The sequence below is a fragment of the Felis catus genome, chromosome C2 (assembly GCF_018350175.1).
Source record: "Felis catus isolate Fca126 chromosome C2, F.catus_Fca126_mat1.0, whole genome shotgun sequence".
Classification (NCBI taxonomy): Eukaryota; Metazoa; Chordata; class Mammalia; order Carnivora; family Felidae; genus Felis; species Felis catus.
Window position 1 is genome coordinate 55,322,575 of NC_058376.1, and position 14,157 is coordinate 55,336,731.

The window sequence follows — 14,157 nt, forward strand, 5'->3', positions numbered from 1 at the left end:
AGTTTGAAAGAGGAAGGAATCCCTTAGGACTATCTGACCAAGGAAGATTTCAAAAAGAAATAGTATTTGATCTGAGCCTTGAAAGATGAGAATGGTTTAATAGGCAAATACAGGAGGAGCACCTGGGTGGCTCAGTTGGTTAAGTGTCCAACTTTGGTTCAGGTCATGATCTCACCGTTCATGAGTTCAAGGCCTGCATTGGGCTCTGTGCTGACAGCCTGAAGCCTGCTTTGGATTTTGTGTTTCCCTCTCTGTCTGCCCCTCACTCACTTGTGCTCTGTTTCTCTCTCAAAAATAAATAAACATTAAAAAAAATTTTTTTAATAATAATAAGCAAATACAGGTGAACAAGAATACCTGAGACAGATCAGCATGACTTACAGGCACTGCAGCAGGCCAGAGCATGCCTGGTCAAACTGGACCACAAAGTCAGGGAGTGAGCAATAAACAGAAAAGCGGGTGATTTCTGGTCACAGAAGACATCTGATGCCACTCACTATAAGGTATTCATTAAATAATGGAGAAACAGTAAAGGGACTTTTAGCAAAGCAATGGCATAGAGTCAGGCTTCACAATGATTAATTTTGTGCAGGTGTGCAAGACAGACCAGAGCAGGAAGAGTAGAAAGAAAGTGAACCCACCGCAAGATGCCAACATGCAAAGTGCTGATGGTCTAAACTGGTAATAAGAAAGGGAAAAAAAAGACTGAGAAACTTGACTAAGAGGTTCTGACCTGAGAAGTAGAGAGAAGAGCAGAGCATGAATACAAATAGAGAAGTCAATAGGAAGAGGTCTCGTGGGAGGAGACGAGAATGCAATGAGTTTTAGCCACACAGTTTAGGATACCAGGTTATTATGCCATAGGAAGTTAGGAATGTGGGGTTGGCACTCAAGAAAGACGCAAAGGCAAGAATGCCCCTTCAGTTTAGGTGCCTTCTCTCTTTCCACCCTCTTGTCCATCTGTCCAGCTCCTTCAATCCTCCCTCTATGGTTAATTGGGGAAAAAAAAATCACCAACGCTTAATAGATTAAGAGCCCTAAGAAATCAGTGAGAAAGTCGATTGTTTCCAATAAAAATGTTCGGTTTTTTTTAATGTTTATTTTTTATGTTGAGAGAGCGAGCATGAGCTGGGGAGGGGAAGAGAGAAAGAGAGACGGAGAGAAAGACAGAGAGAGAGAGCATCCCAAGCAGGTTCCATGCTGTCAGGGCAAAGCCTGACATGGGGCTCCATGTGACAAATTGGGAGATCACAACCTGAGCTGAAATCAAGAGTTGTAGGGGCGCCTGGGTGGCTCAGTCGGTTGAACGTCCGACTTCGGCTCAGGTCATGATCTCACAGTCTGTGAGTTCGAGCCCCGTGTCGGGCTCTGTGCTGACAGCTCAGAGCCTGGAGCCTGCTTCCGATTCTGCATCTCCCTCTCTCTTTGCCCCTCCCCCACTCATGCTCTGTCTCCATCTCCGTCTCTGTCAAAAAGAAAAATAAACATTAAAAAAAAAAAAAAAAAAGAGTTGGATGCCCAACTGACGGAACCACCCACACACCCCCAAAATGGGCTCAATTTAAAAGTGGGCTAAGGATGGAAATAAAAATCTGAAAAAGAAATGATGCAAATGCGTCAGAACACACAAAAATTAATTTTATTAATATTTAAATAAAAAACAAAACTTGGCTATTTGGCAAGAGAAAGAACTGTTAATGTTAGTGAACACAGTGAGAAAGTTACTCTCAAAGCTGCTAATAGGAATATAAATGGCAAAACATAGGGCAGCTTGAGAGAAAAATTTACTTTTAGAAGTTTATTCTAAGAAAATTATATGTATCTTTGAATTTGTAAGGGTGTTCACCAAAATTTTGTTCATGATGGTAAAAATCTGGAAATAAATTATTCAATAAGAAATATTTAAACTAATTATCCATACATGGACACTTTATAACCATCTAAAAAGTTATTGCAGAAAATACGGAAGATGTTCACATATAATTTAGTGAAAAACTCTAGAATGAAACAACATGAAAAGCATGAACGTATATATTTTGTTTAAAAAAGTTCTCTGTGCATATTCAACTATAAAAACACAGGAAAGATGTGTCCTCTGGCATTAGCAGTGATTGTCCCTGAGTAAGTAGGATTTTTTAAACAAATAATCATGTGCCAGGCACTTTTTTAAAACCCAGAAACACAGCACTGAACACACCAAATTAAGTCCCTGTCGGTCAATAAAAAATAGCTGTATGAATGACATGAAGAAAAATATTCAGGTTAAGGAGAAAGAGAGTGATCAGGAGGCAGCGGGAGTGGTCAGGGAAGTCACCACTGAAGAAGACACCTTAATAAAATGAGGGAGTAAGCCATGAGGATGCCTAGGAAAAAAGAGCTCCCGATGGAAGGAGAAGTCATGAAAAAGTCCTGAAACAAGGAGCTCCTATGCTCTGAGAAGAGCCAACAGACCAGGAGGGCTGAATGAAGGGAATGACAGAAGGGGAAATGGTAGATGAAGTTTCTGTACCCTATTTCGGGGACATAGGTTGGTAGTGGGGGTGGTGATGATTCCACACCAAGCAATTCTGTGACACCAGCTGGGTGTCCTACAATTCAACTCAATTCTACCTGAAGATAGCATCAGATTGCATGGGTTCAGTTCCATGAGACTATTCTCCCCTTCCTCCACTTCAGATGACAATGACAAATCCAGGTTGTCTCTTGGGCTACCGACTCAGGCTGTAGATCCGTGGTTCCAATGACCCTCTCCTCAGGTTCAATTAATTTGCTAGGGGTTCACAGAATTCAAGGAAATATATTACTTACTATATCAATAATTCATTATAAAAACAAATCACTCAGGAATAGCCAGATGGAATAGATGGCATAGGGCAAGGTATAGAAAAAGAGTGCAAAGCTTCCATGCCCTAAACACACACTGTCTTCCCAAATCTCCATATGTTCACCAACCCAGAAGCTCTCTAAACCTGTCCTTTTGGGTTTTTATGGAGGCTTCACTACATGGACATGACTAATTAAATCATTGGTCATTGTGATGGAACTAAATCTTTAGCCTCTCTCCTCTCCCCTGTTGGAGGTGCGACTGAAAGTTCCATCTCTCTAACCACCGGGTTAGTTCCAATGGTGACCAGCTCCCATCCTTAGTTACAGTCCAAAAGTCGACTCATTAACATAACAAAAGCACCTTTACTGCTCTCATCACTTAGAAAATTCCAAAAGTTTTAAGAACTCTGTGCCAGAAACTTGAGTTTAATAAAAAGTTAATAAAAAATGTAATTTTTTATTAAAAATCACAATATCAAAAAAAAGTCACAGTATCACAGTAGGAGGTGGGATTAGAGAGATTTAGAGGTATCACAGAGGATGAGGCTATGAAGGGAACTTGGGGCTTATTTTAAGTAACATGGGAGCTATTAGTAAGTCTAGAGCAAGGAGAGGGCATGAATGGACTTACACTATGAAAGAGTCGCCATTGGTTGTTCTGTGCAGACCTATCAGTCATGAGACAAGAGTGAAGACAGGGAGACCAATAAAGAAGCTATTTCAATAATCTTGTAAGAAATGATGCCTCGGGCTAGATGCTAACAGTAGACATGGTCATGGTGTGTAAGTAGTTACGAGTTTTATACATATTTAAAGGTAGATACAGCAAGGCAGAGACAAAGGAGTTCGCGATGATGCTAAGTGTTAGGGCAACTGAGAGAATCCAGTTGACATTTACTAAAAACTGAGAAATGAAGAGAAATGAAGAGCAGGGGCGGGGTGAGATGAAGAATTTAATTCTACACAGGTTGAATTTGAGATGACCGCCTAAGAAATCCGAAAAGATTCAAGGATCAAGCCCAGCATCTCTATAGCATTTACAAGTGGGAAAGATGAGGACAGTCCAGCAAAGACTTTGAGAAGGAACCACTGGGGAGATTGGAGGATATTATGTACATCATTTTCTTGTATGTATTTTATGATAAATAAGTATGCCTAGCTTTCATAATGAGAACAATTCTTCAAAAAACCTGTTTCAAAGAGTGTAAAAAGCAAAAACAAAACAAAACCAAAAAACAAAAACACAACAACAAAAAAAGCAACAAAATAAGATGTCACAAAAGCACATTTTAATATGTTAACATAAGATGTTAACACAAGCATCAGGTCACATTCCTTCACTTCATTCTCATCTGTGCTCAAGTGTTCTCTTTCCTGAGGGGATTTTCTGACTATCTACCAGAACCTTCAAATCCCAATTATGCTTTATTCTTCTACTCTGCTTTATTTTTTTCATTACGACTTCATGTGTGTTTGTCTGCTTATGTATAATGGTCTATCTCCCACACTAGGTAGTCAGGACAGGGATGATCTCATGTGCACAGGTATATCCTGAGCACCAAAACAGCCCCTGGCACAGACTGGCCTCAAAAATTATTCATTAAACAATTAAAAAACAAACAACCCAATTCAAAAATGGGCAAAGTACTTGAATTAATATTTTTCCAGAGAAGATATCCAAATGGCCAATAAACACATGACAAAATACTCAACATGCCTAATCATCAGGAAATGCAAATCAAAACCACAAGGAGATATTACTTTATACCCATTAGGATAGCTATTATAATTTTTTTTTTTTTTAAGAATTGAAATCAGGGACTTGAATGGATATTTAAACACCAATGTTCGCAGTAGCATTAATCATAGTAGTGAAAGGTAGAAGCAACTCAAGTGTCTGTAAATGGATAAATGGATAAACAAAATGTGAAATATATATACAACGGAATATTATTCATTTCTTAAAAAGGAATGAAATTCTGACATATACTATAACACGAATCTTGAAGACATTATACTAAGTGAAATAAGCCAGACATAGAAAGACAAATACCGTATGATTTCACTTACCTAAATACCTAGAGTAGGCAAATTCATAGAGACAGAAAATAGATTAATGGTTGACAGGGATTCAGAAAATGGGGTAATAGGGAATTATTAATAGGTACAGAATTTCAGTTTCAGATGATGAAAAAAGTTCTGGAGATGAAGCGTGGTGATGGTTGTACAACAATGTGAATGCACCTAACGTCACTGAACTATATACTTAAAAACAGTTAAAATGGTAAATTTTATGTTATGGATATTTTAGCACAATTGAAAACAAAAAATTTTAAGAAATTACTTGTTGAAAGATTTGAATGAATGGGTTTTCTCTTTTTTGCTTTAGCAGCCAGGAATTTTAGTATTAAATGAAATAATTATAATAACTATGCTTCCTTCCCTTTTTTTTTTAAAGCTTATTCATTTATTTTGAGAGAGAGAGAATGTGAATGAGTGGGGGAAGGGCAGAGAGACAGAGAGAGAGAAAGAGAGGGAGAGAGAGAATTCCAAGCAGGCTCCATGCAGTCAGGTCAGAGCCCCATACAGGGCTCAGTCTCACTGATTGTGAGATCACGACCTGAACTGAAATCAAGAGTTGGACGTGTAACTGAGCCACCCAGGTGCCCTGCTTCCTTCTTTTCATAAGGAGGATGCCTCAAATTTTTTTTGGTAAGCAGGCAAGACTATAAAGGTTTTTTTTTAATATTTATTTTTGAGAGTGGGGGGAGAGGGGCAGAGAGAGAAAATCCGAATCTGAAGCTGGCTCCAGGCTCCAAGCTATCAGCACAGAACCTGATGTGGGTCTTGAACTCATGAACCGCAAGATCATGACCTGAGCTGAAGTCAGACGGGACGCTTAACCAACTGAGCCACCCAGGTGCCCCAAGAATATAGATATTTTAATGTGAATATAAAACAAAGGGAAATGAAGCCATTGTACTCTCAACCCAATGGAAACTCTACTTCGGGAATTCTAAAGATCTTTGTTCACAGCTCCATTATGTCATTTAATACATCTTCTGGTAATTTCCTCCTTTCTCTGTTTTTCTCAGCAGACTATGTGCTGACAGAAGGGCTTTCTCCTAGTTAATCCTATAGTACCCAAGTTTAGCAAATTTACTAGCATTGTCAATAATTAAGGAAAGCTTCTCATTCTGAAATATTGGAATTATACATCAGAATGATGGTTAAGAGAAGAATTTTGAGGAGAAACAATTGAGGGAGATTGCTGATCAGTTTCAACGTTTTCAAAATCTAAGAGGCAAGGTAACTGCAAGGAAAAGGGAGCAGGGCTGGGCTCAGGGATTTGAACAGAATATATGCCACGGCCTCAAAGCAATTCTTACTTTCTGTGCCATCTGCTTCCACTTGCTCTTCTCTGGGTTTCTGCTTAAATTTCATGTTTCCAAAGTGCAGGATGGCTCCAATGAGTTTATAAGATCCATACTTCTCGTCAGGAAGGAAGCCCAAGATGTCCATGGCCCGCTGTAAAAAGAGAAACAGATGGCCATATCTTCATTTGCCTAATGGCTGCAGTAAGCACCTCACCCCTGCTGTGTGTCACACATCCCTACACTCCATAGGCTGTCAAAGGGAATGAAACAGATCGCCACAGCCCGAGGTGTGACAGCTCTGTTCAAAGCAATGCAAATCGGGCCTGTTGGCACTTGGTCACCCGCAGTCTGCTTGTCCCTTTAAAAGAGAATTAGGAAGGCTTGTTTAATTTCCAGTAGTTTTAGAACTTTCCTTGGATGCCCTGCTCCTCTCTTCTCCCTTCTAGCCATTGATCATTAACTGGGTATATAAGGTAAATGGTTTTGTCTTCTATTGTAATGGCAGAAAGTAACACTATATCTGGTGGGTTGCTTATTTTGGGGGCTCCTATACATTTCCCCCGCACATACTTTATTCAAAGACTGGCAAAAGGAAGTGTTTCAGAAAAGAAAAAGCCATGTCACTGAAGACCTAAATCTTAAGAAGCTACTGCACGTGGTAAGATGTGTGTTCTCACACACTCCAACAGGGTAGAAATCAGTACAATCTTTCTAGTAGTTAATTTAGAATATGTATCAAGAGACTATAAAGAATTCATAATCCTTACCTAGTAAGTTCACTTTTGGGAATCTAGCATAAGGTGAATCTAATATACAGAAAAAGCATTTGCCTATAAACATTTACCACAGTAGAAAACAAATCAAAAAAACTTTGAGTCTCATGATAGAAGAATAGCTAAACACAGTACAGGACAAATGTATGATAAAATATTAAATATTCATTTAAATGTTTATGAAGAGTTCGTAGTAACACTGAAAATGTTTATAAGATTAATCAAAAAAGCAAACTCTGTATACCAAGTAGTATATACAGTGTGATTATCATCTTTTATTTAAAAAAAAAAAAACAAACTTCCCAAACCAGCTACATAGTAGCAACCCCAAATAGAAAAAAAAAAAAAAAAAAAAAAAAAGAACAAAGACTATAAAGATATACCAAATAAAAACAGTGGGTGTCACTGAGTTGAAACATCTACCCATGTTGCCACATGTTCCAAAGTTACCATACTGACCAATGTGCACTTTTACAGTTAGTAGACTTTGAACAGCCACAGATCTAAAGGGGCTTCTTTCACCCTCCACCCCCAGAGGAAGGAAAGTCACTTCTCCTGGACCCTTCAGAAGGAAGATCTGAAATGCTTTCATTTCTCATTGTTATTACCAGACTTTGGTAACTAACAAGCCTTACATCTGTGGCCAGCAATTCTTCAGCATCATCCCAGCTGTCCATAGCAACTACTCCATGAGAGCAAAAGGGAAAGTCAGAGGGATTTCCAGACACCAGGAGCATGTCTGCAGTGGGAAAACCATCAGTTAAACAGTCAGAGAAATACACAAGGCTTTAGAAAATAATTGACCTATATTCACAGTTTATTCTTACAGCTGATAGCACACTTGTAAACAAGCCAAAATAAAATCCATATTCTTCAGCCAAACCTCTGCAATCAAATTTTGCCCTCTATTAACTTGTCAGTCATGTGTTAATGCCTCCCAAGAGAAGACCAGGCAGACCAAATCCAAAAGCAGATTCAATTGCAGCAGCTTGAATTGGTGTGAAAACAAAAACAAAAACAAAACAAACAAACAAAAAACCCAGATAATGTGGGTTGGCAAAACTTTGAAAACAGAAATTTGGCCTAGATACATGGTTGAGGGCGGAGGCCAAAGAAATGTTTTGTAAAATTATAAGTGTAAGAGGCCTGAATTTCAAAGGCTGGGAAACAGGCAGACCCTGGGGTTAGCACCCAGGAAACATAAGCAATGTAATCCTGTCATATCATGTCCTTCCTATTGGGAGACTGAGTCTGTCTTTCAAGGGATCCATAAATCAGCCTCTGTGTTCAGCACTGCACCTCTGATATGTCTAAGACTCCTGACATGATTCACTTAGGAAACATAATGCAGGCAGAAACCAAGGCAGGCTGTCAGCAGCACATCAGCGACTGACTTGGCCAAATCACATTCACTGCTTAATGCCTAACATTTGTTTCCAACGAAGTTTCTTTGAGCTGATCTGATTTTCATATTTGTCACTCAGCAAAGTGAAGCTGCTATCCTGAACCCCAAATCTCAGAAACAAATTGCACTTTGCGAATGTTCATGGCAGCTTTATTTGGAAACAACCCAACTGTCCACCAAGAGTTAACAAACTGTTGGATATCCATACAACAGATTATTACTCAGCAAACAAAGGAATGAACTATGAACTATGTATGCTATGGCATGGAAGAATCTCCAAATAATTATGCTGAGTGAAAGCCAGACAGCGAAAGAGTATATACTGTGTGATTCCAAATTATAAAATTCAAGAAAATGTAATCTAATCTATAGTGACAGAAAGCATATTAGTACTTGCCAAGGGACTGGGTGGGAAGGGAGAAAGTCAGAGGAGTGAGAACAGGTTGGGGAGGATTATAAAAGATCATGAGAAAACTTTTGAATGGATACATGAATTATCTGGATTACGGTGATGGTCGCACGCATATATACATATGTCAACACTTACATTTATGTCGATAATGCTTCAAAGAAGCTATTTTATAAAAGTTAAAAAGTAAAACGAAATTGAACCAGCCCAAAGGAAATCATGCTGAAGGCAAGTACTGTATTTATAGTATTTAATGTATATTTAATAGAAATATAATCCTTAAATTCTTACTTGAATGATTCAAAGATCCTTTAAATGTTAATACTTCCCAAGAATCTCTTTATATTCTTTCTCATGCCTCACTTTATATCAACAAATATTTGCTGAGTTCAAACTATGTGCCAGGCATTGTAAGTTTTAGAGATACATCAGTGAGAAGAAAAAAAAAAAAAATCCTGCCCTCATGAAGTTTATATCCTAATAGGAGGAGACAAGAGACAGAAATGTTAAGAATAAGTAAAATGCATGAAAACATATGGGATGTGAGATGGTGATAAGTGCCATGGAGAAAAATAGCAGGGAAAGGGAATAAAAAGTATTGGCAATATGGGGGCACCTGGCTGACTCAGTTAGGTGGAGCATGCAACTTTTGCTCTCCGGGTTGTAAATTTAAGCCCCACGTTGGGTGTAGAGAGTACTTAAAAATAAAATCTTAAAAACAAAAAAAGTATTGGTGATTCAGAGTTACAATTTCCAAGAAAGTGATGAGGGAAGGCCTCTATAAGGTGACATTTCAGTAAAGACTTGCAAGAGTTGAGGGAGAGAACCGTGGAGATAAATGAGGGAGAATGTTCTAGATAGAGAAGAGCAAATGCAAAGGCCCTGAGGGGGAAGTTTGCCTGGCATTTTGAGTGGCTAAGGTGGGTCAGGAACGGGCAAATGAAGGAAGTGGGAAATAGTAGGTTTGAGGTCCGAGAGGCATCAAGAGGACAGATGATAGCTCCTTACAGGCCAGAGTGAGGATTTGGGCATTTATGCTTGGTATGAGACAGGAAACCTTTGAAGCTTTTTGAGCAGAGGAGTAACATCATCTTATTTATTATTATTATTATTATTATTATTATTATTATTATTATTATATTTACCATGGCTGTTGGGTTGAAGACAGAGGAAGCAAGGATGGAAGCAGGAGCACCAGGCAGGAGATGGTTAACTAATCCAGGAGAGAGGTGATGGTATTTGATCAGGGCAGTACCAACAAAGATGGTAAGAAGGCTTTTGAAAGTAGATGGAACAAGTGAGAATAAGGTGGGAGAAATAGATAATCAAAGGTAATTCCAAGGGTTTGTGGTGAGTCAAGCGGAAGGGTGGAGCTGCCTTCAATAGCCCTGGGAAACACTGTGGTAGCAGCAGGTGTGGGAGGGTAGTTCAGGAACAGGTCTCAGGCACATTAAATTTGACATGCCTATGCATGAACTATGAATACATGCTATAGCATGGAAGATTCTCAAAATAATTACACAGAGTGAAAGAAGCCAGACAATAAAAGAGTAGATACCATGTAATTTCATCTTATAAATTTCCAGAAAATATTTTTTCACTTAAAGTGCTTTATACTTGTGTAAGCTAAACAGAAATGTACACACTGAAATCTCAAAAACCCTGAGGCATGCCCATTAACCTTGTTATGGGTTCTTCTACATATCTTTCTTTTTTCCATAGGAATTTCCCTCAAACATCTAAAACCCAGAGTTTTTACTATATACACAGCCTAAACCACAGCAATCTATGATTCTGTCATTTTACACTGTGAAAAATCCTCAAAAACTAGTGGTACAATAGAAAAAAAGATCACAAGTAAATTTCATTATATGTCAGTCATATAATGTGGTCCTTCTCCAAACCAAGTAGAGAAATAAGGGTCAGTTAACGAGGAGTCTAAAATACTGGAGATAAGTCTGAACTCCAAACTGTGGAAATCATCCAATAGAAACGATCTTTATAACTGTCAGCTTATTGTGCAGCCATTATGGAAAACAGAATGGAGGTTCCTCAAACCTTACACTAGTAGGTATTCATCCAAAGGATACAAAAATACTGATTTGAAGGGTCACATGCACCCCAATGTTTATAGAAACACTATCAGCAATAGCCAAATTATAGAAAGAGCCCAAATGTCCATCAACTGTTGATACACTAACACACACACACACACACACACACACACACACGCAATGAACTATTACTCAGCCATCGAAAAGAACGAAATCTTGCCATTTGCAATGGTGTGGGTGGAACTAGTGTATTATGCTAAATGAAATAAATCAATCAGAAAGACAAATACCATATGATTTCACTCATTTGTGGAATTTAAGAAGCAAAACAGATGAATATAGGGGAAGGGAAATAAAAATTAAAATAAAAACAGAGAGGGAGGCAAACCATAAGAGACTCTTAACTATAGAGAACAAACTGAGCGTTGCTGGAGGGGAGAAGGGTGGGGGAATGGATTAAATGAATGAGGGGCATTAAGAAGGGCACTTGTTGGGATTAGAACTAGGTTTCATATATAAGTGATGGATCACTGGGTCCTACCCCTGAACTCAATACTATACTGTATGTTAACTAACTTGAATTTAAATAAAATCTTGAAAGAAAAAAAAAAAACAATCTACAGGAGGTCACCACAAGATAGATGCAAGAACTGAGCCCCAGGGCACTGTAAAGTCACAGGCCAGATGAAAAAGAGAGACCCACAAAGAAATACCCAGAGATTTAGGAGAGGAACAAGGGAGGGTGGTGTACTAGAAGCCAAGAGGAGAGATTTTCAAGGAGGAATGGGTAATCAGTGGTGTCAAATATTGTCATAACTCTAAAGGTCAAAAAATCTCTATATATTCTTCTTGCAAGGCTCATTTGTGGTTTTAGTGATGACTCGAACCTATGTTTTCTGAGTTCCAGACCTAGAATTCCAACTTCCTACTAGACATTTCAGTGCAGATGGCCATAAGTAGCTCAAACCCAACACTATGAAAACCGAATCCAGGGTATTTACCATGTCTGCCCTGAAGCTATGCCTCTTCTGTGGTTCCTTATGCTGGTGAATGCAAGGCCGTAGCCAGGCCAGACACCAAGGGGCCTTAAAATCTTGTCCTTTCACCTCCTTTACAGCCAAATACAGACATCATTTCCATATCTTTCCAATCAAAGTATCTACTTAATCTTCTTTCTCTAGAATAGGTGTATGATATGGGAGGAGGTAAGGATACAAAAATAACATGGTCCTCTCCCTGTAGGAGGCTACAGGAATCACACACCTAACCAGTGCTATCACACACCCACTTTTTAGGGTGGGGGATGTTTCAGTTTGATGTTTCAATTTACACCAAAAAAAAACAAAAGAAAAAACAAAAAGAACCTATCTTCTAAAATTGTTTTGCCAAGAATTACCTTTTAGACCATTCTGAATTGTAACAATTCATATACTTTTCATTTTACACTCATACTGATTAAATTTTTTTAATGTTTATTTACTTTTGAGAGAGACAAAGACAGAATGTGAGTAGGTTAGGGGCAGAAGAGAGAGGGAGACACAGAATCCGAAGCATGCTCCAGGCTCTGAGCTATCAGCACAGAGCCCGACGTGGGGCTCAAACTCAGGAACTGTGAGATCATGACCTGAGCTGAAGTCAGATGTTCAACCGACTGAGCCACCCAGGCGCCCCTACACTAATACTTATTAGGTCATTTTTGATCATTTTCATTTTGGTTGTGATGACCAAAGGTGCTATATTTGACGTTATTTTCTCTATGTTGAATATAGGAAAATAGAAACCTGGAAAGCCCCATGACTTGCCCAGGACACAATTAATAGCATATTGAATTTAAAACACAGTCTTTAGTATTTTTTTAAATTTTATTTGAGAGAAAGAGAGAGAGCTGAGGGAGGGGCAGAGAGGGAGGAAGACAGAGAATCCTAAGCATGCTCCCTGCTCAGCACAGAGCCTGATGTGGGTCTCTATCCCACGACCCTGGGATTATGACCTGAGCTGAAATCAAGAGTCGGATGCTCAACAAACTGAGCCACCCAAGTGCCCCTAGTCTCTAGTATTTCTGTTAGACTAAGCCACCTACCTACTCGAACCTGTGTTTGTAACTATAATCATAATTCCTTTCCTCCTTTGCATAGACAGAAGGAGGGTCTTGCTTCCAGATACACTTCTGGAAGTTATAAAGGATACTTAATGGGCTTTTGCTTTATCTCACTAACCAGAAATATGGCTGATGCATTGGCCTAATCATCTGGAGCAGATATAGTCACAATGAAGTGGTGGCTCTAAAAAATGTACAAACTAAATGCGTGAGTGTTTGAGGAACTCCAAAAGGCCTTTAGCTCAAAACATCTCCCCCCCTGGGCCTTATCAAAATTTGTTTTCAAGGAGCAATTAATTTTAATTGGGGTGAGGCTTGAAGTTACCTTGGAATATCATGTTAACAGAGATTCCTTTATTTAATTAATTTCATTTCTACCAAGAGAAATGGCCAAGAGAGAATGGAAAAAAAGCAAACAGTGAATACATTTTTGTGAGGCACTTATTAGGGCCAGGAAGACTATCTAGGCCACTAAAGGCCCCCACACAAGATTGTTGACCAGGCTGTGGGCATGTGGAGAATGGGGGAGATTTTCAGGAGGGCTGGAGAGAGCACAGACAGGGGGCACGAGAGGATGCTAAAAGTCAACTGCTTCACAACCACAAAATGTGCAGGTGTCATTTCTAGATCTCTCTTTTCAATAGCAGATTCAGAGAGCCCTTTAAGAGTGAGTATTTTATCATTCAAGGCTGTTTTCCGTGTCATCTTGACATCAAATTTTACTTTTCGCATGGCTGAATGGTCTCCAAGATTTAGCTGAGTTCACTATGAAAAGGAGCAAAACTAGCCATTGGACAAAAAAACAAAAACAAAAAACAAAAACACCTTAAAATCGCAAAATTCTGTAGCTAGTCCCTCTATGCCACATAAGTCATCATTACCAATTTCTCACACTGCCATGTACCTCTGAAGAGGTTGTACATTGCCCAGCTCCAGAAAGAATCATTCACATAGTCTACAGCTTGAATAGCATTCTCTAGAGTTAGGCCAGGCACCACCACCACACACACATCTTGTTCCTCCTAACAACCAGTGGGGAGAAAAGGGAGTAAAGATATGAGACTAGTTCAAGAGAGACATAATGGGTAAAAGGAGTACAACTTAATATGCTCCGGACTAGGAGGTCCAGATGCTGACACTTTCTTCCCCCAGATGCATTCAGGCCACTAGTAGACGGATCAGGCACACCTCTTGGCAACTTCCACACTGCCTTAC

General features: G+C 39.1%; 1 protein-coding gene across 1 annotated transcript in view; it reads right to left on the reverse strand.

Moving 5' to 3' along the window:
- Positions 1-14,157, reverse strand: part of MYH15 (myosin heavy chain 15) — a 146,066-nt gene that overhangs the window by 111,706 nt on the left and 20,203 nt on the right. The window contains exons 10-11 of the mRNA XM_011285970.4: positions 7,612-7,715; positions 6,216-6,354 (exon numbers count right to left, since the gene is read on the reverse strand). Coding sequence (XP_011284272.2) covers positions 6,216-6,354; positions 7,612-7,715 — 243 coding nt within the window. The remainder of the gene's footprint in view (positions 1-6,215; positions 6,355-7,611; positions 7,716-14,157) is intronic.